This window comes from Rhinatrema bivittatum, chromosome 6 (genome assembly GCF_901001135.1).
Source record: "Rhinatrema bivittatum chromosome 6, aRhiBiv1.1, whole genome shotgun sequence".
Taxonomy (NCBI): domain Eukaryota; kingdom Metazoa; phylum Chordata; class Amphibia; order Gymnophiona; family Rhinatrematidae; genus Rhinatrema; species Rhinatrema bivittatum.
The window spans coordinates 179,425,219-179,451,754 of record NC_042620.1 but is presented as its reverse complement, the minus strand read 5'-3'; the positions used below and the strand labels follow the sequence as shown (position 1 = coordinate 179,451,754).

At 45.4% G+C, this 26,536-nt stretch overlaps 1 protein-coding gene across 2 annotated transcripts in view; it reads left to right on the top strand.

Moving 5' to 3' along the window:
- Positions 1 to 2,328: 2,328 nt before the first annotated feature.
- The window catches only part of EHHADH (enoyl-CoA hydratase and 3-hydroxyacyl CoA dehydrogenase), a 104,091-nt gene continuing 79,883 nt past the window's right edge, over positions 2,329 to 26,536 (top strand). Inside the window, exons 1-4 of one of the 2 annotated variants that reach the window (XM_029606202.1) lie at positions 2,329 to 2,560; positions 12,590 to 12,693; positions 15,461 to 15,636; positions 18,564 to 18,675. In XM_029606202.1, the coding sequence (XP_029462062.1) occupies positions 2,487 to 2,560; positions 12,590 to 12,693; positions 15,461 to 15,636; positions 18,564 to 18,675 (466 nt within the window). In that variant the 5' untranslated portion in view covers positions 2,329 to 2,486. The remainder of the gene's footprint in view (positions 2,561 to 12,589; positions 12,694 to 15,460; positions 15,637 to 18,563; positions 18,676 to 26,536) is intronic. The other variant, XM_029606203.1, reaches the window with a different exon arrangement.

The following is a 26,536-nucleotide window of genomic DNA, read 5'->3' as shown; positions in this document are numbered from 1 at the left end:
CTCGTCTTCAGGTAGGTTTCTCCTGTAAAATTTGGTTTTCTTCTTTGAATTTGGTTCTAACGCTGTGAGAGCGTGCAGATAGTCCCTAATTGCTATGGAGACGGAAAATACTGAAGAGCTGCACTTCCTGCAGGGGTATATGTATTAGGGGCTGACGTCAGATTGAAATCTGATCCGTCTCCAACTGCTAGCAGGAGTACACTATACCCATTGGTCCTGAGTCCATCTGCTACACGCTAGGCAATAATAGATGAGGACCTAACTTGTCTGTCTAGTTTACTTCCTGCTACAGTGCCATAGACCCCAGTTAATCTGACTTTTTGCAATTAATGATCCTCTGTACTTGCTCCTCCTTTCTTTATTATTATTGTAACCCCTGTCTTCAGGGTTCACCTTCCCAGCCTTAGGGAGCACTGGGTCTGCTCTGTCAAAGTGGAGTTTTCTCTCTCTAGGGCGGTAGGCTGGGGGCTGTTTTCCCTGCAGGGCCAAACTGGGCTGAGGACCAACCACAATAAATCCAATGTCCACATCGTTCTTGTGCTCTAAAATTTGAAAACGTATTTATTTATTATTTTTATATACCGACATTCGATCTGAGATATCACATCGGTTTACATTTAGGTACTGTAGGTATTTCCCTATCCCCAGAGGGCTTACAATCTAACGGGCCAATAAAGTAAAGTCCGCGGGAGAGCGGACAAACGCTCGCTCTCCCGGCGTGCGCACTGGCCCCTCGCCGGTGCATGCGATTCACTATGCAAATTAGGCGGCGCGGTAGAAACGGGGAAAAGGAGGCGCTAGGGACACTAGCACATCCCTAGCGCCTCCTTTTTGACAGGAGCGGCGGCTGTCAGTGGGTTTGACAGCCGACGCTCAATTTTGCTGGCGTCGGTTCTCGAGCCCACTGACAGCTACGGGCTCGGAAACCGGACGCCGGCAAAATTGAGTGTCTGGTTTTCGGCCCGACAGCAGCGGGCCGAATTCAAATTTTTTATATCGCTATGATATTAAATCGGAGGGTGCACAGAAAAGCAGTTTTTATTGCTTTTCTGTGCACTTTCCTGGTGCCGGAAGAAATTAGCGCCGACCCAAAGGTCGGCACTAATTTCTGAAAGTAAAATGTGCGGTTGGCTGCACATTTTACTTAGTGAATCGCACGCGCATACCTAATAGGGCCATCAACATGCATTTGCATGTTGAGGGCGCTATTAGGTGCCGCGGGTTGGACGCGCGTTTTCCTCCCCTTACTGAATAAGGGGTAAGGGAAACCGCCAGGATAGGCTAACAGGGTAGCCAGGGTAGGCTAACAGTGCGCTCCAACGGAGCGCACTGAACTGTATCGGCCTGTATGTTTTGTAACCCCCCCCCAACCAAAAATACTCCTCACATGTAGCAATAGCAAGAGATAACTTAAAAGAACAATCCGCATTCTTAGTCCAGTTCCTTTTCAGCATATTCATGTTCTCGAAAATATCAGTTCACAAGTTGTCACTCCTTAACTGTTGTACTTGTACCTTACTAGGCTACTCCCAGAATTTAATAGGCTCCAGTTTACCTCCCCTATAATCTCAACACTTCCAGGTTACTGGAAGAACCTAGGGGGTCCCTGTTCACCTCCTTTCCTCCTGCACAGGGGCCCACTTCACATTTGCCTCAACACCTCTTAAGAGACTCTGGAGGGGTTTAATGTGGCAAGCTACTAAACAGCAATTATGTAAATAGGCTTCCATCCAACCCAGGTATTCCTGCACTTTTAAAAAGCTTTTAAAGTTTAGCCAAAAGTCAGTGATGGTCTCACACATTTAACATGCCTAGCACAAGCGGCCTTGGGACCAAGTTACTCCGTTAAAGGCGCTGGGGATCATCGGCTGGCAGGGAATCCAATGCTACCGGCCCTCTAACCCCTGCAGCTTTAAGGAGCAGACTCAGATGGAACTTGACTCGGCCACTGCTACTGCTACAGTGCCTTGCCTCTCACACCGCACCAGCCAGCACTGCTGCTGCCCAGCCAGTCCACTGTAAGATGCCTGATTTCACCCCACCCTGCGCCCGCTCCCCACCAGACCCGGGACCCCTGACTCGCTTATCTCACTTATCTAACAGCCGAGATTTCACAGGAGGGGGCGGGCCCCGTGACGTTCTATAGGCGGTGCTTGTCAGACCCAGCTTTGAAGAGTAAACTACATAGTAGGCTTCCGTGGGCGGGCACAGTGATGTTAGGGGCGGGGAAAGGCGTTCCCTGGGGTAGGGGACGGGTTTGGTGACGTTGGGATTGGCTGTACGGAGGGGCGGTATCATAATTATTATTTGCTATCAGTTCGTCTCTGTGCGGTGACGCCTCGGAGGCAGGTTTCTATTTGGAGGGGGGTTTTGTGGCTTCCCTCTCGCGTGGAGGAAAGTTTTAGTCCTGGACTGCTTCTCCTGCCGCAGTAGTTCGAAGGTGTGGCGGCTGTGATCTGTTGCTTTTGGGTTTATAAACTCAGGACATGGCGGCGTTTAGGCATATCTCTGACGCTGTGGCTGTGATCACTCTGAGTAACCCTCCGGTCAATGCCCTGAGGTAATTACTGTTCCCGTTCCCCTCTCTTATGTTAATGTTTCAAGGTAATCAGTAGGCATTATAGCCAGAATTGTTTATCCTTCCTGATCTCTTCTCTTAGGTATGAGGTGTTACTGCCACCTGTACTCCTTTTATTTAGTTTCTTCCCCTCATGCTTGAAAGTAAACATCAGGTCTTGCAGACCTCTGTGATTTAGTATTTGCTCATTCCGAGATACTCCAATGAGTTGAAGGGTAAGGTTGGCATTTTCTAGTAGGCATGAAATTGCCAGAGAGATGTCACCAAATTTGTAAGCAAATCCTGTTTTCTGTGGCTTACTTTTGATCACACTTTACCTGCATTTCAAGAGTGGTAGCTACAGTGTTTTTGGTGTCAAATGTAGCAGAAAAGTTATACCCGTTTTTCTTTTTTCATTTTCTCCTGAATTTCTCCTTTCTGTTACTCTTAAATGCATTTTGGTATCTATAGAATTGACTTCAAGAAGCAAGAAGACCTTGTCTGTTAAAATACACAGATCTCCTGTCACTGGCAGTTATCAAGCATCACTGGCACTATCTTTCCAACTTTTCTCTGTATTCTCATTTTCCATTTCTGTGAGATTCAGACAAATATAGTCACTGTTACCTGCTTCTGCAAAAAAAACAATCATTGCCTTTGCATTTGTCACCTTTGCTGCTGCTCTCTTTTTATTGACAGTGGTTGAACATTTTCCCCTTTACTCTGCATGAAAGAGGCTCTTGTTGCATTTTAGTTCTGCACTTTTTCTGTTTACTGCTAAAACCATATTTTTTTTTTCAAAAGCAGAAGACTGTCTACAATAATCAGTCATCCATTAACTTTTAAAAGTATTCTTTTGCATAGCTGGCCTGCGGCTCAGGCTGTAGTGTTGCGACACAGGGATCTAAGTTCAGATCCCGTTTGTTGGCACCAATGAAGCCTAGGTATACTGTGGAAGTGATGCACTCATGCCTAGGCCAGAAATAAGAGAAGCAGCTGAGGCTGCTCCCGCTGGTCAATGACTGGTGTTGAGGGAGCATCTTGGAGCAGGAGTCCATCCAGTCTTTAGACTGATGAGGGTATCCTGAGTTGCTCAGACTTGCCCTCTGGTGATGGGAGAGCAGCAGAGGTTGCTTAAAGAGAAAAAGTAAAAAGAGAGAAATAAAAAAAAAATCTATTAGCTACAAATTAATTGTGCTGTACAAGTAACTGATTACATTTTTACATAGCAAATTTATCTGTTTCTTGTTGTTAAACAGTTATCCATTTCAGCACATTGCCATATTCTGATATGTCACTTTTTACCTACAAATGTGTGAACTGAAAACTATACACAGGAGCTTTTGCTTCCTTTCAGGCTAGCTGTGTACTGGAATCCTGCCCCAATGAATTCTATTCTTTCTTGATTGCAATGAACATTTCCTTACAGTTCAAAACTTTGGTTAAAGTGTGGGCAGATCTCTAGTAGCCAGATTGGTCCTAAAGAAGACTGGAATCCTGGCAGGTTGTGTTAACTTTTATTGCACTAACAATAATGATTAGCCAAAGATGTTGACTTAAATGAGTTTTCAAGGCTAGGCCAGACCCTTCTTCTGATGTAGCAGTATAAGGCTCAAGGAAGAAAGCATATATGCCTTTAGAGAGTGTCCTACATTGTAGAGGTCTTGCTACTTCAAGATCCCTACAATTTCTGCTGTACGGTACCTTCTCAAGGCATGTGTGTTCTTCTGGGAGTCTTGCTAGTACAGTGAATGAAACTAAAAAATTTCTGGGCAGTACATGTTCTTTAACTGAATCCACTAAGTCCTTTCATCTCTTTCACAGCTTAATAAATACAATAAAGAACGTAGATGATACCAAAAGGAAAGGTGGCTGAACTTTCGAGCACTGTTGAAACTAATGGGCAATCACGTCACTTCATGATAGCAAAGTAGGAGAGAGGTGATTGTGAGGACAGGCGGCTGATACAGATGGGTGTTGAGTCAGTGTTTTATTAGCCAAATGAGGGAAAGTTGAGCCATAACCTGTTAGGATGAATGAATTAAGCCCCACCAAGATACAGAAAGTGTATTCTGAAAGCTAGAATACTGAATTTAGAATGGTTCAGAGCAAAGACTGATAAAAGGATAGCCCTTTTGGATTGGCTTCATAGGCCCTGCCTGTCACCCAGTTATTTATTTTCTCAATTACATAAAGATGATGTAGAAAAATCATTGAATGTCCTTCACCCCCCCCCCCCCCCCCCCCAATCCCTGGTACGGTTTGAGGTTGTTATTTTGCACCCACTTTTTCCTGATTGTGTTTATGCGAAGTGGTCTCCAGTAAACTCTGCCCAATGGTAACTACGCAGATGGTGGTCAAGCTCTAAGACCATCATGGTCTTTTTGCCCATCTCTAATTAAGACCATAAATAGGATAGCTACAATATTTATTTCTGCTAGCATTCCTTCCAGTCCCACAGATTGACTCCTTGAATCGGTTGCAGCTATGCTGCCTGATATCAGTTGAGGAGAAGCAGCTTTGGTGATCTCCAGGAAAGTGAGCCCTCTGCAAGAACAGCCAAGAACAGCTTAGGACCTTCAGAGCTCCAGGTAGCAGCATCAGAACTGTTTTAAATCTGATGCCCTGGCCAGAATCCAGTCATTGGGCAAACATTTGGAAAGGTTGGGTAGCAAATTGACAAGTCAACCAGACCATGTTTAAAAAAACCTTCAGCCAAACCGATAATGGGATTCAAAGGAGGAAAAAAAGAATAGTGGCCATAGCAAAAGAAAAAAAAAATAAATGAGTAAGAAAAAAATGACACATTCAGGGTTTGATTTACTAAGCTTTTTTTCACTCATGGACACAGAATGGGGAGGGGAGGAAGCCTTAATAAATCATTCCCTTAAAGTGGGTTCTACTAATGAGCCCTATGTGATAAAACCTAAATAAAAGATGTGTGCTGAACTTCGGTGCACGTTTTCCTAACTTATGAACTAAAACAACATAATTTAAGCCAGCACATCTCTTTGCACTGGGGTGGATAATAGCTAATGCCTTCATGAACATGGGATTTCCATGCAAGAGAACTAAGATGGAAAGAATTTTGCGTGCACATATTTTCAGGCCGATGCAATACCATGCCCTGGCTGCAGTGCCTGGCTCAACATTCATTTTGGACGTGCATCCATAACCCTCGATGCAAAACGGGGGTTAGCGCGTCCAAAATGCACGTCCAACCGAGCTTGTAACTAATAGCGCTCATCACATGTAAATTCATATCGATGAAGCTATTAGAAATTTCCCCTCAATGTAAAAAAAAACCCAAAAACGTGTGCCCGACGCACACATTTTTACCCTCAAAAATTAATGCCTTCCCCAGAGCAGGCATTAATTCGTGAGGAGCCCAAAAGGTTTAGCAGTAACAGAAAAAATACTGTTTTTCTGTAGTTCCTCCAACTTAGTATGCCGGCAGTCAGGTAAGGAAAATGGACGCTCATAAAATTGAGCATCCGTTTTCCTAACCCTCTGACAGCTACCTCTCCTGGGTGCCCGCTGCCGAGGAGGTGCTAGGGGCGCACAATTTCCTTAGCACAGCAGCCCAGAGAGGTTCATCGGTGCACGTTAGGAGAGCAGGCGCTCAATCATAGCGCCTGTTTTCTGTGCGCTGATATTGCATTGGCCTGTTTGAGTGCGAAATTCCTTACAGCATTGGGAATAACGTTTTCACACAAAAAATATGTGCACAGTTGTGGATAAAACTACTCTGCTGAGTGCAGCTTGTTACATATGGGGTAGATTTTTAAAAAATGCGCGTTCGCGTACTTTTGTTGGCGCACCAGTCGCAAACAAAAGTACGCTGGATTTTATAAGATACGCGCGTATCTTATAAAATCCTTGATCGGCGCGCGTAAGGCTGCCGATTTTGGGCAGCCGGTGCGCGCCGAGCCGCGCAGCCTACCTCCATTCCCTCCGAGGCCGCTCCGAAATTGGAGCGGCCTCGGAGGGAACTCTCTTTCGCCCTCCCCTCACCTTCCCCTCCCTTCCTCTACCTAACCCACCCCCCGGCCCTATCTAAAACCCCCCCCCACCTTTGTCCATGGATTTACGCCTCCCGGAGGGAGACGTAAATCCACGCGCGCCAGCGGGCTGCTGGCGCGCCGAGACGCAACCTGGGGGCGGTTCCGGAGGGCGCGGCCACGCCCCCGGACCGCCCCGGGCCGAAACCCCGCCCCCAAAATGCCGCGTCGATCGGCCACGCCCCCGACAAAAAACCCCGGGACTTACGCGAGTCCCAGGGCTCTGCGCGCGCCGGCAGGCCTATGGAAAATAGGCCTGCTGGCGCACAAGGCCCTGCTCGCGTAAATCCGGGCGGATTTACGCGAGCAGGGCTTTTAAAATCCGCCCCTATATTTTCATATTTCATATGTATTTATTTATATACCATCATTCTGAATTAACAATCATAGCAGTTTACAATAAAAACATTAAAAAATAAATTCAAATACATTCAAAAACAAAATAAATCACATTTCAGAACCATCTATACAATAAAATATATCACAGTTTTTTGCAACATAGAGTTTGTATTTTTTAAATCAGCTTATGCTAGTCTGAATAACCATGTTTTTAGATTTTTTTTTTAAACTGCTTTTCTGTCTTTCTGGGTGCGCAATTCAGCTGGCATTGTATTCCATAGTTTTGGGCCAGCAATTGATAATGCCCTTTCTCTGACATCAGGCCTGCAGAGAGATTACACGCATAATTTCTGTTTTTAGTGCTGGAAATTTAACTCTTGGTCAGAGGTGGAGTAAAGTTTCCAGTTCATATTGTCCAGAGTCCTGTACTTGGGATTTCTGTGCATAAATCATGTTTTGTGCACATAAAACATCTTTTATGGACACAATATATGTTTTCCCGTAGATAAGCAGCATGAATTAGCCATGCTGTCTGGGTACGTCCTCCTTGCCTCTAGGTGACTGAGCTCTCTAAGATCACCAAAGTCTTTTAGTGAGGTGTTCCTTCTTGTATCTTCCCGCGTTTCCCTGAGGCTCCTCAGCCCATTTTTTTGCCGCGCGACTGACTGCACGCGGAGCTCTCATCTCCTGTAAGAAGAATATTATTCTGTGAAGAAAAAGTGACTGAAAGTGACAAAAACTAACAGAATACCACAGAGAAAGCTTCAATAACTAAAATGTCTCGTCCACCGGGCTTTAAGTTTTGTTCCTGTGGTAAGATAATGCCTGTCACTGATGGACATCAAGTCTGCTATATCTGCTTCGGTACCTATCATGACCAAGCAAATTGTAGGGACTGTGGACGCATGTCCCCACGGGCACAGTGCCAGAGAGCTGCCCGAATAGTTCAGCTCAGAGGAGAACCAACCGCCCTTATGCCCCCTCTGAGGCTTCAGCCAGGTCATCACCGGGACCACATAGGAAGCCAAAGGCCCCATCCCATTGAAGGGCCACTTCTGCGGACCCCTTAGGTCCAAAACACCTGACGCCGAAGCGAGCACGATCGCCATCGACACACGGTATGGGAGATGCGCCGCCGACTCTGCGGCCACATTCTGTGTTGAAGGCGTCGACGCATCGAAGCACCGCCGTGGCTAAGAAACACCAATGCTACGACACAACCTCGAAGCATCAACGCACCTAGCAAGCATCGACGCTCGGAAGACATCGCATCGCAATCGAGTGCTACCGGCGCACTACTGACTCCTTTGAGGCCTCCTTTGACACAACCTACGCAGAGCCTCTCCCACCGACGCTGCCGATGCAGTCTTCAACAAAACAGCCCAAAAAAATTCAACTGGGCACAAGAGACCAAGGGATCCTTCCCCACTATTAGTCGTGGACTTGGACGATAGCCCATCTCGTCCAAGGCTCTCCAGTAGCTCCTCAGCCTCTTCGGAAGTTTTTTCGGGGCTATCCGCAGCCTCACACCGCCGCAGGGGTTCTGGATTACAGGATCCTCTTTACGGAAAGGTTACCTGCCCACCGATGGACATCTGTCATCCGAGAGGGCCAGACAGTGACATTCTCCTTGTGGCAGTACCTCCATCAGAATTCTAGCCACAACCAAGGCTGCCCCCTACATCGGGCTCTGCCTCTGAAGCCATATCCCAAATTTCAAAGATCTTGTCTCAATTCCTCGTGTCAGTGGAGCAGCAACACCAGCTACCACCTGACAAGCCATCTGAGACACCTTTATCGCCCGAAGGTTCCCCTATTCCGGGTCCTGTGCCAAAGGATCAACCTAGGAGGCCCTCACCTCCAGCGAGAGACTCCCCTAGTTCTTTTTTCTCGCCCCCCCAGCCCCCATCTCCTTACCCAAGAAGGGGGTTCAATGCTTCATCCACTTCAATCATCGCTGAATCTCACTGCATGGAAGTTGAAAGGCTCATATTCCAAAGCCTAAACATTTCTCCTCAACTTCAGCCTTCGATGATCCTCCAGACAACCCTTAGTCTTCTTTTTCCTCACTTGGACGTAGAAGATTAAAGTCCTACATCCATTCAAACGAAGAACTCTGGCACTTACTGAATAAAGCATCTTTTGCATTAATCCAAATTCCTTTTGGACTATGCTTCTTTAATTATTTTTTGGCCTTTAACTTCCTTCCAGCTCTTAAGCTTCCCAAGTTTTTTACTCCTTGTTAAATGTAACTTTATCTTATTCTCTTTTCTTGTTAATTACTTTTATTTATTGCTTCTGTTATACCCTTGTTTTATGTAAACCGATCCGATATGGTTTATTTACTATGAAGGTCGGTATAAAAAAGTGTTAAATAAATAAATAAATAAATATTGTGGTCTCCTCCAGAAAACCATCAACGAGACTAAGTTACCAACGCAAATGTACAGATCCGCTCACCTGTCCACCAGAGTACCTCCTGAATTACCTCCACCTACTCTACAGGGAGGACCTCGCCACTGCCTCACTTCGGGTACACCTCAGTGCCATAGCAGCTTATCACACTCCTCTCAACGGAGAACCTATATCTTGTCATTCCCTCGTCTCCAGGTTTATGAAAGGTGTCCTACGTTTACGGCCCCCGACAAAGAAACCTCCAGTGCCGTGGGATAACAACTCCTGACGTATTGGGCACCTTTCGAGCCGTTAGGCACTTCTCATCCTATGTACCTTTCCTGAAAATTGCTGTTTTTAGTCGCCCTCACCTCTGCAAGGTGCATCAGCGAGCTACAAGCCTTAGTGCACTACCCACCTTACCTTGCATTTTACCATGACAAGGTTATGCTGCGTACGCATACTAACTTCCTATCCAAAGTGGTCTCAGCTTTCCACATAAACCAGATTATCACCCTCCCGACTTTCCACGCAAAACCTCACGTAAATGACAATGAACGAAGACTACATTCATTAGACTGTAAACGGGCACTAGCCTATTATAAAAAGCGCTCTCATTCTGTTAACAGAGTCTCACAGCTCTTTCTCTCCTTCAGTCCAAATGTTCTAGGACTCCCTGTATCCAAGAGAACACTATTGTCTTGGATCTCAAACTGCATACGGTTCTGCTACCAAAACCGTTCAGAGACCCTATCCTCCACACCCAAGGCACATCAAGTACGTACGATGGCTGCTTCAATGCTCACCTCAACAATGTGCCTCTCCTTGACAATTATAAGGCAGTCACATGGTCATCACTGCACACATTCACAGCCCACTACTGTTTAGATACACAAGCTGCGGATGATGCAAACATGGGGCGGATCATTCTTGAAAAGAGCACCTCTACAGCACATCAAGCAGGCTCATAAGAACTGTCCGCCTCTATTCTACTGTATTGAGCGCTTATCCCACTACAACATAGTCACATTTTAAGCAATGCGCTCAATACTTCAGCTGGGGACTCCCAGACAGCATGGCTAATTCATGCTGCTTATCTACGGGAAAAAAGCAAGTTTGCTTACCGTAAACAGTGTTTTCCGTAAATAGCAGATGAATTAGCCATGCTGACCCGCCCACCTCCCTGGACAGTTCAGGCATTGCATATCGTCTTGCTTTGACACGGACTGAAGAGCCTTAGGGAAACGTGGGAAGATACAAGAAGGAACACCTCACTAAAAGACTTTGGTGATCTTAGAGCGCTCCGCCACCTAGTGGCATGGAGGACATACCTAGACAGCATGGCTAATTCATCTGCTATCTACGGAAAACACCGTTTATGGTAAGCAAACTTGCTCATTTGAGATAGCAGGGGAGATTCATTCTATTCAGCAGCACACGATGCAGGTACTGGGGAGCAGATCATATCTACAAGAAAACTCCCACTTCATCCCTGGACTGAAAAAAAACATCCTGGCCTGGGATCAGAATTTCCACTGTAGAGCATTTTCCAGCTGCCTCCCCCATTCATGGAGGTGGCAGCGCATCATTTGTCTGTGGGCCGGGCCGGGCCTTCATTCAGCTGGTCGCTAGGCACTTCCACATGCCCAACCCAGACAGAGCACCATGATGCCCCCTCTTCCCCAGCACTGTAAACCTGCCAGACCAGAGCCTCTACTCTGGTCTGGCAGATGGCAGTTTTTAAGAGCTGGATCAACTGACAACCCAGCGACAAGCAGCAGAGTCAGTGGCTCCCATCCCCGGCAGCAATAAGACCCACACAGGCACTCCGGCCCCAAAAGCCGGGCATTCTGGCCTGAGAATAGCACAAGTATACTGCTTTTTAATTAAATTTAAACACCATACTGTTTTTAATTAAATGTATGCTTTTTTTTTTCTTTTGCTAAACTCATAGGGGTAGATTTTCAAATAGCGCGATTTGGCGTACTTTTGTTGGCGCATCAGGCGCCAACAAAAGTACGCTGGATTTTAGTAGATATGCGCGTAGCCGCTAAAATCCGGGATCGGCGCGCGCAAGGCTATCTATTCCATATAGCCGGCGCGCGCCGAGCCGCGCAGCCTACCTCCGTTCCCTCCGAGGCCGCTCCGAAATCGGAGCGGCCTCGGAGGGAACTTTCTTTTGCCCTCCCCTCTCCTTCCCCTCCCTTCCCCTACCTAACCCACCCGCCCGGCCCTGTCTAAACCCCCCCCTTACCTTTGTCGGGGGATTTACGCCTCCCGGAGGGAGACGTAAATCCCCGCGCGCTAGCGCGCCGGGACGCAACCTGGGGGCGGGTCCGGAGGGCGCGGCCACTCCCCCGGACTGCCCCGGGCCGTAACCACGCCCCCGGGCCCGCCCCCAAAACGCTACGTCCCGCCCCGAAAATGCCGCGCGGATCGGGCCCGCCCCCAACACGCCCCCCTTGGAAAACCCCGGGACTTACACGAGTCCCGGGGTCTGTGCGCGCCGGTAGGCCTATTGAACATAGGCGCACCGGCGAGCAGGGCTCTGAAAATCCGCCCCATAATGCTAATCATATTGAGCAAACTTGCACATGTTGTAAAGACTCTTTTGAATTAAAATGTGCATTTAGCCTATGGAAAACGCTGGGTGCACATTTTGAAGTTTGCGCACTTTGAATTACCGAATCATTAGCAGCTCAATAGCTTACTGCATCTGAAATTTAAATTTTTTTTTTTTGAGTGCATATTCAGTGCACAGTTTTAACACTTCCTCTATTATATAAGTCCCTTCACTGGGGAATATTAGCTAATGCAGTGGTTATTAAACCCAGACAGACAGATTTTCAGGATTTCCACAGTGATTATGCATGAGAGAGATTTGTATGCACTGTCTCCATTGCATGTAAATTTATCTCCTGCATATTAACTGTGGATATTCTAAGAACCTGGCTGGGGATCCTCCAGAACAGGTTTGGGGACTGCTGAGCTAATGCCTTAATTAACATGGAATTTGTATAGAGGAGCATTAATTTGTGTGCACAGTCTTACTTATGTTTTTCTGTGTGTTTTTTGTGCACTAAACTCCTTGTTAAATCGGGAGTGATGTTGTACGCGCAATCGAGGGCACCTTACTCTGTTTGCCTAAATAGTTGTGGAATCTGTCTGTGAAGTGCCTTGAAGACTGTCATACTTTGATGCCTTTTTTTTTTCTCCTTTCTGTGTATTCATTAACCAGCTCAGCACTGCTTCAGGCTGTACATAAGGCCCTGGGAGAAGCAAATGAGGATTCTGCGGTGAAGGCAATTGTATTATGTGGTGATCATGGCAAGTTTTCTGCAGGTAAGAAGCTCTACCCTTCTCACATTGCAGAGAACACACACATCTCATTTCTCTCTTTACCTTCTTAGTCCATAGACCTATTTTTAAATTAAAGCAGGATCTTTAACTGGGATTTTAGCTGATAGTGTGGCACTACAAAATAATTCCTTTTTGTGCATGCTAAGTATCTAGTGATGAAAAAAATCTACATTTTATTAGAATTTATTCACATCTGAAGAACAGGTCTTTGTGGTTTCAAAAGCTCAGGTATTACAACAATGGTTCCCACAGCCCATCAGGTTTTCAGGATTTCCACAATGAATGTGCATGAGGTATATCTGCATACATTGGAGACCCAGTATATATAATTTTTTGGTCTTTCAGCCAGACCAGTTCAGAAACATGGGATGTGTCCCTTCTACCAGCAGAAGGAGGAAGAAATCAAAACTTTGAGCTAATGCCTTCCTGTATATATTCTGGTACTGCCTCCAGCAGGTGGTTGAAGTCAGTGTCTGGGACAAAGGCATAAGGGGGTTGGGGCGACAGTTTAAGGAGGCTGATTTTCCCCAGTAAGAACCAGGACTGAGTCCACAGGACTGATCTTTTTTTCCCTGCAGGAAATCCATAACTAGAAGGCTGTTTATCCAAAATGAAAAAAAACCCCAAACCTTCATTCCTGCAGTTGTCAGCTAGATCTAAAAAAACAAACAGAGGAAGCAGAGGTGCAGGAGCTTTACCCCTGGTGAAAGGCACAAGCAAACTAAGCTGCGGCTGAGACTCTGTCCTCCTCCTTTGCTCCTCTCCCTCTGCTTCTTCCCAATAGAGCCGGATGGCTGAAAAGGGAAGAAAATGTATAGCTGTGGAGCCCACAGACAGAAAAGCTTGGTGGGTTCTTTTTTTCTTAATTGCGATGGGGATTTCTTGCCTGCCGAGCAGACAGTGAGGGGAAGTGGAGGCCAACCCCCTCCCTGCCCTGAAAAAGGTAAGGGGGATACAGCCGAAAAAAGGAGTGATGCACCGAGCCAGAAAAGGGAGCAGGGCAGCGCAAGGGGAATTCCAAGCTGTGGTGGAAGACTTGATTTCCTTGCAGTCGTCACTGGGAAAGACCGCTGGGCTTTGATCATAGCAAAGCTCAGGTAGAATTTGGAAGCGAGAGCACAAGCTATTGAGGGGATGCAGAATTTTTCCTCTGAATTTATTATGCTAATGCATATAGCCTGTTTTGAGATTAAGGGGCCGTGTGTACAGGACCCTTGGGAAATCCATGGGCAAAAGCAGAATTTCCACCTCAGGGGGAGCCCCTGAAGAGCAAGATCCTCTCCCTAAGAAACCCCATCTAGTGCCAGGAAAGGATCCATCCCCGGTAACATTTCTGTTGTGCCTCACTGGAGGACCAGGCATGCTCAGAGCAAGGGGAGCTGACCTCATTTTGGGGAGAGGATGTGGCAGTGAGGCAGTTTAGGAAAGAGGATCTGTCAGTGCTGATTGATAAGGTGACAAAAACTTGTAAGACTGATGGAGGCCCAGGTAGAGGAATCAAGGTTCAGAGGGGACCTCATTCAGGAAGGAATCAAGAAGCCCACAAAACCTTTTCCAGTATATGCTGCCACCAGGGACATGATCATAGCGGAATGGGAAGTCCCAGATGCGACCCTGAGGACCAGAAAGTCTATGACTAGCTGTACCCGATGCAGCAGGAAGGAAAAGACCGGCTGTTTCGTATGCAGAAAGTGGATGCCCCAGTAGCAGTGGTCACAAAGCAAGATCCTCAGGTTTGGAAAGTTGAAACATTACTTAAAAGATACTTTGAGTTAGCAAACCTTTCACTACAGACAGCAGTTTGTGGTGGCTATGTGTCCCGGACAATGAATCACTGGATTCAATAGTCCCAGCCGGGATCAGAAAAAAGGCTCCCATCCCATAGTGAGGAAGTAGACTGCTTAGATTCAGGGGCAGCTTTCCTGGCAGATACATTATATAATTTAATCAGAACAGCAACTAAAGCAGCGTTGATAGTTGTAACTACCAGGAGGTTATTGTGGCTCAGAAACTGGTCAGCAGATTTGCCTTCCAAGGCCTGACTAAATAAGCTCCCATTCAACTAGAGAAGGTGGTGAAGGAGTTGGAGGCGTCAAAACCCCAGAGACTACCAGAAAATAGATTTAGAAAGGCCTCAAGGGGAGCTTTCCCATGAGGCAAGTACAGGGACACCAAATAGTACAAACCAGAAAGGCCATACATCACCTCGAAGGCAAGACAGCTGAATAGGGCGCAGCCAGTTCATGGCAGCAGAAAAAGGGGTCAAGAAGGGAACTTCTGGGGCCTAACTGGAACTAGGATCACTTAGTAATAATGAAGGGACCCACTCCTCCCTTATGCCAGTGGGCAGAAGGCTAAGTTGGTATTATGAATTTTCTCAGTTATTTCAGACTGTACTCTCCCTTCTAGTCTCTCTTCCCCCCCCCCCCCCAACCCCCAACACCATATTATCTGCAAATGATCTTTTCTTAGAGCCACCATAACACAAACGCAGGTATCCCCAAACAAAGACTCAGAGTTCAGATAAGGCCCTTACCCGAATTTCATCCACCCATGGCAGCAACAACAGAAGGAGCTTGATTTGGCACTCAGCAGTGATGACAAAAGGAGTATATGTTTGGTCTTCCTTCCAACTTTGGGTCAGCAACTGAAGCTGACAATCATCATGCTCCCTGAAACTTTTCTCTTTTCCCTTGTCACTAGGGTTACTGTCTATGCATCGTCTTAATAAACTTCTTTCTTTACTCAGGTGCTGACATCCGAGAGTTTGGTCAACCTTCAAAGAAAAGAGGTCCCGGTTTGCTGCTGCTGTGTGATTTGCTCGAAGGCAGTAAGAAGCCCGTGGTGGCTGCTATCGAAGGTGTAGCTCTAGGAGGAGGTCTGGAGTTGGCTCTTGGCTGTCACTACAGAATTGCACATGTGCAGGTATCATTGGTGTTGGATTAATCCCTTACATTCTCTGTGTTTAGCATTTGGATATGATCCCAACAGGCAGAAAATTGATGTCTAAAGCAGAACTTGCTAAAATACCAACACTCACTCATTTTTGTTGGGATATGTCAACACATGTTAACAAGCCGTATTCCTCTGTAAATATGTCCTTATATGGTAGTATCCCTCACTCAATGGTATTCCTTTTCTTGTATATCATTTTCATAAATGTATTTATAAAAATTGCATTCAAGAAAAGGAATGATATTGAAAGTGAGTGATATTATATTGGTGTGGATCCAGAATGCTTGCTTTTGGTGATTTATACCAATATGCTGGTTAACGCCACTGGGAATACATTAGCAATGCATATCAGTTCTAATAGAATTAGTCTTTTGGAGTGTACAGTTTTTGAACTCTTACCATTCATTCTATTGTATTTAGTCAATCCATAAAGCCTGATTTTAGGCATCAAAGATTTACAGCCCATGTAGGGAATCCTACATCATGAATTATGCCCATTTAGATTAATACCCCACAAGTGTTCTAGACATACATTGTGGGCTAGATGGAATTAATAATCCTAGGGATGTTCTAGCAACAGATACCAAACTCAGTTAATCATTTTTGTGAGCTCTGGTACCTTTTGTTATTGAAATATTTTTCCAGCATAGAAATGTGGAAGCATTTCAGATTGTCAGAGTAAATGTACATTTTTACTGCATATTTATTTATTTATTTATTTATTTATATTCTTTTATATACCGAAGTATAGCATAGTGCCTTCACCCCGGTTTACAGCGAACAACAACAACATCATACAGAGAACGAGTTATACAACTTCATACAGAGAACGATTTATACAGCTTCGTACAGAGAACTAGTACGAGTTTTAAGTTAAGGATAATTATAGATAATAAATATAAAGAATTGGCGAAAACCAGATTAGAACAAGTTATCAGTAGTTAACATATAACTTAAGTAAGTAGAATAGTTTTGTTACAGAAATCAAGAAGTGGGATAACACAGGATATGTCATATCAGTCTGTGAATGATTGTCTAAACAACCATGTTTTTAGTTCTTTTTTGAATGTTTTGGGATCTCTGATGGAGCTTAGGTATCCTGGGATAGAGTTCCATATTACCGGTCCTGCTATCGAGAAGGCTCTATCTCTAGTGGTCGATAGTTTCGCAGATGATAGTGGTGGGATGATTAGAAGTAGTCTGTCAGAAGATCTTGAAGTGCGTGGTGATTTGTGTATTGAGATCATGTTGTTTAGAGAGGAATTGTTATCTTTGTAGATTTCGTTGTGGAGGATGGTTAAGGATTTGTATTTGATTCTTTGTGTAATGGGTAGCCAATGAAGATTTTTTAGGGTTGGAGAGATGTGGTCAAATTTTCTTTTGCCGGTGAGTACTCGTGCAGCGGCATTTTGCAGTAGTTGTAGTGGTCTTAGGGTAGTTTTGGGAAGACCTAAGAAAATTGCGTTGCAATAATCCAGGCTTGAGAAGATGAGGGTTTGAAGAACTGTTCTGAAGTCATTTGGGAACAAAAGAGGTTTGAGGTGTTTGAGAATCTGAAGTTTATGAAATCCTTCTCTAGTTTTTATAGCGATACAATTCTTAAAGCTTAGGTCATTATCTATCCAAATGCCAAGATCTTTTATTGGGTTCTTCATTTGAATGTTGGAGTTATCAATTTGAATATAATGTATTTGTGAGGGTTGGTCTGAGGAATTTCTTTTTATTAGGATCCATTCGGTTTTGTTCATATTTAAACATAGTTTTAGTTGGGTTAGAAAAGTTTGGATTGATTTGAGGTATTTTACTGTTAAGCAAATGGTTTCTTCAATGGTAGATGTTATAGGGATCAGAAGCTGGATGTCATCTGCATATAGGAAGAAAGGGATGCCTAGATTGGCAATGAAGTGGCATAGTGGTAGAAGATAAATATTAAATAGAATGGCAGATAATGCAGATCCTTGCGGCACTCCTGTTTCAAGTGGGTAGGGATCCGATGAGCAATTATTAAAGGTGACTTTGAAGAATCTGTCTTTTAGAAAAGAGGTGAACCAATTGAGGGTGTTTCCAGTTATGCCTATGTTGGCAAGGCTTGATATTAGTAGATTATGGTCTACTGTATCAAATGCAGCAGATAGATCAAGCATAACCAGTAAGTGATTCAGTTTGTTATCAAATCCTCTTGTTAATTTATTAGTTAAATTTATCATAAGGGTTTCAGTGCTGTGGTTCTTTCTGAAACCATGTTGTGCGGGGTGAAGTATGTTGTTGTTTTCAAGATGCTCATTTAGTTGAAATAGTACAGTCTTTTCAATCAGTTTGGCTAGTAAAGGAAGGTTGGAAATTGGACGGTAGTTATTTAGATCATTGGGATCAATGTTTTTTTTCTTAGGTATCGGAGTGATGGTTGCAGTTTTTAGATTGGTTGGGAGGGAGCCTTCTTCGAGTGACTTGTTTATAATTGCGGTTAATGTAGGAGCAATAATATTTGATATTTCCTTTATAATTCGAGTGGGAATAGTATCGAGTTCATGTCGTGCTGGGTTTATTTTTATTATATTATAGGAAAATGTTGACTATAAATTCGTATTACCAAGACTATGTGTAGGAGTCAGTTTTGCTGTTCTAGTGCCTAGAAGTATGACCAACTGACTGTTGATCTTTTTGTTTGGATGATGTCCATGGCCTAAACATTGAACAAATAATCTGCTTGAACCTAATAAGAAAGTAAAATTATTTGAATTTATGTTCCAAGGTGCCGCCAGACTTGGTGCCTGAAGAAAGAGATTCAAAGACATTGTCAGAGCTGCATTTTCCTGCTCATATTAACATGATTCTTTGTTCCAGTAATGCTGGAAGCATTTCCATGTAAATATTAGTTTCACACCTTTTCCTTGTAGGCTCGTGTTGGTTTCCCTGAGGTTAATCTTGGCATACTTCCTGCTGCTAGTGGAACTCAGCGTCTCCCTCGACTCATTGGGATTTCACCTGCTCTCAGCATGATCACCACAGGTAAATGTGTGTATGTATATTTATGTATTTTTCAAAGGCAGTTCAGAAAGACCTGGCATAAACATTGATCCAGCATCATCTTTCATTGTTAATTCATCATATATCAAAAGTGTGATGCTTAACAAAAACACTGCTAGCATAAAGATAGTTGTATAATGATATATTTTTAGTAACATCGTATATAGTTTAATTTCAAGACCAATGTCAACATATCCTCTTTTTGTAATCGTGTGTCCCAATTTTAGTGAACACACTGTCAAAACATTTGTTTTCTGGTGTTTGTTATTTTCAAGAAATGGGTGAAAATACTAAATTAAATAATTTAAAAACGATTGATATTTCCTGAATAATCATGGAGAAGGACCAACATTGGCTGTGTTTTGGTGTTGACAGATTTCCTCTGAGGTTAATGACATGCTAGTGCTGGAGAAAATGTCATAAGACATCTTTTCTTACAGTATAAAGCCTCCATGAAGTTTATCAAGCAAAAGGCCACAAAATACTGAAGAGACAATTGAAAAATGGACCACCTATGACACAACATTCATAGTCCCCAGTTAGTGCTGTTTGCGTCATGAAGCTGTTTTTAATCGGTGGGACAAAAATAAAGAAAATATGAAACGGCATAAGCACTGGCAAGTTAGATGCAAAGCATTGATAAGGTAGGCCAATGCAGACTTTGAAAAGAAGCTTGCTTTGGATGCAAAAACACAACATTTGTTTCAGGTACATTTGAAGCAAGAAACCTGTGAGGGAATTAGCTGGCTTGCCACCCCCAAGCAATTAAAGCAGCAAAGGAAATGGGAGGAGAAAATAACAAAATCAATCAGTTCAAAAAAGCAGAAAAGGTGACTTGGAAGAGCAGCAAACCAAGGGAGAAAAGTTGGAAAGTTATGACCACAAATGCTCATAGTCTGGGCAGTAAAATTCCAGACCTGCAGGCTCTGATGGTGCTTATGCTGTTTCATGTTCTCTTTAACGTTGGACATTGTTGCTATTACAGAGACCTGGTTCCACCTGAGCACCAGCAATCATTAGACACTATGGTTGATATCGCAAATAAGGTACAGAGAAGTCACATGAACCCCCCGAGTTTTGAATTTCAAAACTACTGACTTTGTCAAAATGGGGATGCACCTGGAAGAAGAACTAGAAGACTAGTAGAAATTGGGTGAGATCAAACTACAGTGGGCCAAATTATAAGGAGCTATTACAAAGGCAACAGATCTAAATATTAGAAAAGTAAGATGAAAAAGAAACTAATCTGATTCTTAAAGGAGGTGGCTGAAAAAATAAAGGCAAAAAATATAGCATTGAAGTATAAGAAATCCCAAAAAGAGGAACATAGGGAAGAATACCTTGTGAAACTGAGGGAATCGAAGAAAGAAAGAAATCAGGAAAGCAAAAAGTAAAGTGGAAGAAAGGATTGCCAAAGAAGTAACATGATGTGAAAAAAACATTTTTCAGATATTTCTGAGAAAGAAGGAAGGCCCGAAGTAGTTTAGCGAAATTGAAAGGTGTCAAGGAGCAATATGTAGAGAGTGATGAAGAAATTGCAGAAATATTAAACAAATACTTTGGTTTGGTGTTCATTAAAGAAGGCCCTGGAGAACAACCATTGCTGGTTGACAAGACCTCAGATGGGGGTGGGATAGACGAAATTCTGTTCATAGAAAAGAATGCATGGGAAGGGCTAGGAAAACTAAAAGTGGACAAGGCCATGGGGTCAGGTGAGGTACATCCCAGGATACTAATGGAGCTCAGAGATGTCGTGACAGATCCACTGAAGGACTTGTTTTAATAAATTCCTCGAAATGGGAGTGCTGTGAGATTAGAGACGCGTGGTTATGGCCCTGCTTCACAAGAGCGGTAGCGGAGAGGAGGCTGAAAACCTCAGGCCAGTTAGCCTTACCTCAGTGGTGGGAAAATTAATGGAGATTCTGCTGAAGGAAAGGATAGTGTTATTTACAGTCTGGTGGGTTGCTGGACCCAAGGCAGCATGGTTTCACCAGGAGAAGGACCTGTCAGACAAATCTGATTGATTTTTTTTTGATTAGATGACTAGATAATTGGATCAAGGAAGAATGCTCAATATGATGTACTTGGATTTCAGTAAACCTTTTGATAAGGTCCCGCACAGGAGGCTCGTGAATAAAATGAGAAGCTTGGGAGTGGGCAACAAGGTGGTAGAGTGAATTGCAAACTGATTGACTAAATGGAACCTACTCTAAAGAGAGAAGTGTGTTAAGTGGGACTGGTTCTGTTCAATATCTTCATGAGCGACATTGCAGAAGGGATAGAAGGTAAAGTTTGTCTATTTGCAGATGATACTAAGATAAGAAATGCCATACTGGGTCAGACCAAAGGTCCATCAAGCCCAGTTTCCTGTTTCCAACAGTGGCCAATCCAAGTCACAAGTACCTGGCAAGTACCCAAACATTAGATTACAAGCTACTATTGCTTATTAATTACCGTAATAGCAGTTTATGGATTTAACCTCTAGGAACTTATCCAAACCATGTTTAAACCCAGTAACACTAACTGCTGAAACCACATCCTCTGGCAATGAATTCCAGAGTTTTGAGATGCGGTGACCAGAATTGCACATAGTATTCAAGGTGCAGTCTCACTATGGAGTGATACAGAGGCATTATGACATCCTCCATTTTATTTTCCATTCCCTTCCTAATTATCCCTAATATTCTGTTTGCTTTTGAGTGCCACAGCACACTGGGCCGACTATTTCAATGTATTATTCACTATGATGCCTAGTAGGGTGTGCATTAGTTTCCTACGTATTTGTAATCCGCAACGTATAGGGCCATATTTGTCGTATTCGTGGGGAAGCGAAACGTATCGTGATTCCCCACGAATACAACGAATCTTCGCTGAATTATTCGGCCGTCTAAAGGAGCCAATTTAAACAAACCCCCGACCCTCCTGACCCCCCCTCCAAGACTTACCAAAACTCCCTGGTGGTACAGCGGGGGGTCTGGGAGCCATCTCCTGCACTCACACCCTCTGCTGCCGGTATTCAAAATGGTGCCGATAGCCTTTGACTTGCTATGTCACAGGGGCTACCGGTGCCATTGGTCAGCCCTTGTCACATGGTAGGAGCAATGGATGGCACCGGTAGCCCCTGTGACATAGCAGGTCAAAGGCTATCGGCGCCATTTTGAAAACTGGCAGCCGAGGGTGTGAGTGCAGGAGATGGCTCCCGGACCCCCCGCTGGACCACCAGGAAGTTTTGGTAAGTCTTGGGGGGGTCAGGAGGGTGGGGGTTGTACTTAATTCAATTTTACCCGGGAAACGAATAAGAATTAACGCATGTACGTATTGGGGGCCCCCTTGCCGAATGCAACTTATCTGCCCCCCCGACGAATACGAATCCTGAATGCAACGTATGGCGTCCCTCTGCACATCCCTAATGCCTAGATCTCTTTCCTGGGTGGTAACTCTTAAGATAGAATCTAACATTGTGCACCTACAGCAAGGGTTATTTTTCCCTATATGCATCACTTTGCACTTGTCCATGTTATTTCATCTGCCATTTGGAAACCCAATCTTCCAGTTTCACAAGGTCCTCCTACAATTCATCACAATTCGCTTGAGATGTAACTACTCTGTATAATTTTGTGTCATCCGCAAATGTGATCACTTCACTCGTTGTATCCCTTTCCAGATCATTTATAAATATATTAAAAAGCACCGGTCCAAGTACAGATCCCTGAGGCACTCCAATGTTTACATTTTTCCACTGTGAAAACTGACCATTTAACCCTACTCTGTTTCCTGTCTTTTAACCAACTTGCAATCCACAAAATGACATCGCCTCCTACCCCATGACTTTTACATTTTCTTAGAAGCTTCTCATGCGGGACTTTGTCGAATGCATTCTGGAAATCCAAATACAAGGATGTGGAAGGTCTCCTAGCCTGAAGGAGTGGGGCAATGACTTGTTCCGAATAGCCTTTTAGTCGCAGTAGCTGCCTCTCAAAAGCCAAGCTGTAAGACAGAAGCGATCCTTCCAATCCGAGAATATAGGTCCCTGATGTAGTAACCTTGGAAGATGGGCCAGTCTGAAGGGCTCCTCCGTCGCGAGCTGTACTAGATCTGCGAACCACAGACAACGCGGCCACTCCAGCATCACCATTCCAGGATGCACCACTATGTGCCTCAGAACCTGACCAATGAGGGGCCAAGGAGGGAACACGTACAGAAGAACACACCAGAGCATTCAGGTCCACTAAACTGACCTCCCTTCAGCAAATAAAAAACCTCATCTTTGCGTTGCTTCGAGTCACCATGAGATCCAGCTGGGGAACACCCCACCTGAGACAGATGTGATTCCAAGCTTCCTGAGCAATTCCCATTCCCCTGGGTCCACTTGTTGCCTGCTGAGGAAACCTGCCTGCACAGTGTCCACACCTGTAACGTGTGAGGTCGCTATGCCCTTGAGATGGATGGAACAGCTTCCCTATGAGGAAAGACTAAAGAGGTTAGGACTATTCAGCTTGGAGAAGAGACGGCTGAGGGGGGATATGATAGGTGTTTAAAATCATGAGAGGTTTAGAATGGGTAAATGTGAATCAGTTATTTACTCTTTCAGATAATAGAAGGATTAGGGGCCACTCCATGAAGTTAGCATGTGGCACATTTAAAACTAATCAGAGAAAGTTCTTTTTCACTCAACGCACTGTTAAACTCTGGAATTTGTTGCCCGGGGATGTGGTTAGTGCAGTTAGTATAGCTGTGTTTAAAAAAGGATTGGATAAGTTCTTGGAGGAGAAGTCCATTACCTGCTATTAATTAAGCTGACTTAGAAAATAGCCACTGCTATTACTAGCAACAGTAACATGGGATAGACTTAGTTTTTGGGTACTTGCCAGGTTCTTATGGCCTGGATTGTCCACTGTTGGAAGCAGGATGCTGGGCTTGATAGATCCTTGGTCTGACCCAGTATGGCATGTTCTTATGAGATGGCGCTTCACACACACAAACAACCATCAAGCTTCCAGCGCCACTGTCTGACTCTTTGTTCTGCCTTGGCGATTGATGTATGCCACTGCTGTCACATTGTCTGAGAATACAAGAAACATCCGCCCTCTGACTAGTGGAAGGAAGGCTTCCAAGGATCGCTGGACCGCCCTCATCTCAAGACTATTGGACCAGGACTTCTTCCCTGGAGACCAAAGCCCTTGAGGCAAGTGACCCAAGCACACCACTCCCCCCCCCCCCCACCCCCCCAACCTGTGAGACTGGCATCCGAAGTGACCACCACCCAGTCCGGGGGCTCCAAATCCACTCCCTTTTCCAAATTGCGACGTGACAGCCACCCCGATAGACTGTCTGGATTCTCATAGCAGGGGCAAATTCAGATTGCACTCCTCCAACACCGGATTTCATCTGGACAGGAACGCGTTGAAGAGGTTGCGTATGCGTGAATGTCCATGGCACCAAATCCAATGTGGACACCATGGACCTCAGAACTTGTAAATAGTCCCACTCTGTCGGAACAGAGAGCCAAAGAAGATGTGCCACCTGTGCCTGTAGCTTTACCACGTGGTCTCCTGACAGGAATACCCTGCCCCTTTGAGTATCGAAGAGGGCCCCCAGATATTCCAAGGATTGAGTTGGCGCCAGGTAGCTCTTTGCCATGTTTATGACCCAACCCAGCGACCATAAGGTGTTCATCACTTTCTGAAGGGACCGCTTGCATTCCTCCTTCGACTTCACCCGAATAAGCCAGTCGTCCAGGTGCGGATGCCGTCCTTGTGCAGAGCTGCTGCTACCGCCACCATCACCTTGATGAAAGTTTGTGGCAAGGTCGCCAGGTCGAAGGGGAGAGCCCTGAACTGAAAGTGCTGCCCCAGCACCATGAACCGAAGAAACTTCTGATATTCCTCACAGATAGTAATATACAGATATGCTTCTGTCAGGTCTAGGTTTGGCAGGAACTCTCCCTTGTGAACTGCTGCGATGACAGTGCGCAACGTCTCCATCCAAAATCATGGAACCCAAAGGGCCCAGTTCACCTTCTGCAGATCGAGAATGGGACAAAATGTACCCTCCTTTTTGGGGACCACACAGTAAATGGGAGTACCTTTCCTGCCCCCTGTTCCCCCAGCGGAAAGGGGACTATGGCCTGCAACTCTAGAACACTCCCCCATGGCTTCTGCGCAAGAATGGGCTATCCTGGCTTCATTGACTTGACTTTCTACCACCAGCCCCCTGATCGTCCCTATCTCTGGAAGACCTGCGGGCTCCACGAAAGGACTGCTGATGACCCCACCCTGTTTTGAAGCTGCACCGGCAGAGGTTCTTACCTGACTGAAACCTCAGCTAATCCTGAAACCGGGCTCAGCCAGAAAGGCCTTCTTACTGGTTCTCTTATCCTCCGGCAACCTGTTTCTTTTCAACTAGCCCAACGTCTTCATTAGCTGATCCAAATACTTCCCTTTAAAGGGGAGATTACAGAGCTGGGCCTTGGACCATATATCTGCCGACCAATTGTGCAGCCACAGAAGCCTTCGGGCCACCACTACTGGAACCATGTTTCTAGCCGACGTGCACACCAAATCATACAGAGCATCTGCTACATAAGCCACCTCCGCCTCCAGGTGTGCTGACTGCAATTCACTGCCTTATCCAGTCACCACTTGTTCCTGGGACTTCTGCACCCAACTCAGACAAGCTCTGCATCAAGCTATCAGAAATAGCAGCCCATAGACTCAACAAAGACACCTCAAACATACGTTTCAGCTGGATTTCCAACTTGCGGTCCTGTATATCCTTAGGGCAGCGGCTCCAGCCACCGAAATTGTTGTCTTCTTGGTCACTGCCGATACTACCGTGTCCACTTTGGGAACCTCAGGGGATAAAGCTTAATCATAGCCCTACCCCCCTTTAGACCCGCCTCCGGGAAGTCCCACTCCCGGTTCACCAACATCCGGATCTTCCTAGGCAACAGGAAGGCAATTGGAGGACCCCTCTGTCCGTCCAGAACCAGATGCACTCCCTCATTATCTGATTCCTCCTGAGTCACCTTAATCCCCAATTCCTCCAAGACCTGGGGAATAAGGGGCTTCAGCTCCTCCCTTTTAAACAAACGGACCACCCTAGGATTATACCTCTCTGAAATCGGAAACTCCTCCGGATCAGGGTCATCCTTAGCATCATCAGGGGCTGCATTGGAGGTCGCAGCCATATCCACATCCAGATCCGCTGCTTGCTGATCCAGAAGGTCCAACTGCGGTTCATCAGAATCTTCTCCATCTCAGGGATCGCCTTCCAAATCCCCCTGACACAGTCCCAGGCAGTGCAGGATATCTCCGGACCCTCTGTAGGACCCCATCTTTGCCTCACTCCACAGGTAAGAAGTCTGTCTTTCCTTCGGATGCTTCCCTCCTGCTCCCTTCCTTGCCAGGAAGGCCTTATGCATGAGGAGCACAAATTCCATGGAAATATTCTCTGGGTCATCCATCCTCTGCCCCCGCAGGGTGAAATTAGAATCCCCTCCTCCATCAGGAGTCTCCTGTGCCATAGGAGAGAGTGGTGGTGGGGAATCTCTGTCTCCGCCCACGCAGTAAAGCGCCGCACTATTTCCCCCTTGCCAAAATCTACGGCGTGCAGGCAGCGCGTAGAGCCACAGCTGCAACTGAAGCGTCATTCCCACTGGCACACGAACAGCTGCACAGACTGCGGCTGCCCTCACTGATGGGCGGCCCATGGGAAAAATTCGAGCCGCACCCATAGCCCCGGAAATTCCCACCTCTGCGCCAGCCTCCATGAACCCCTGTACCTCTGGGTCGCCGAGCAAATGGAGCCAAACAGCTCTCCCACCTCACTGCAAGGACCGACA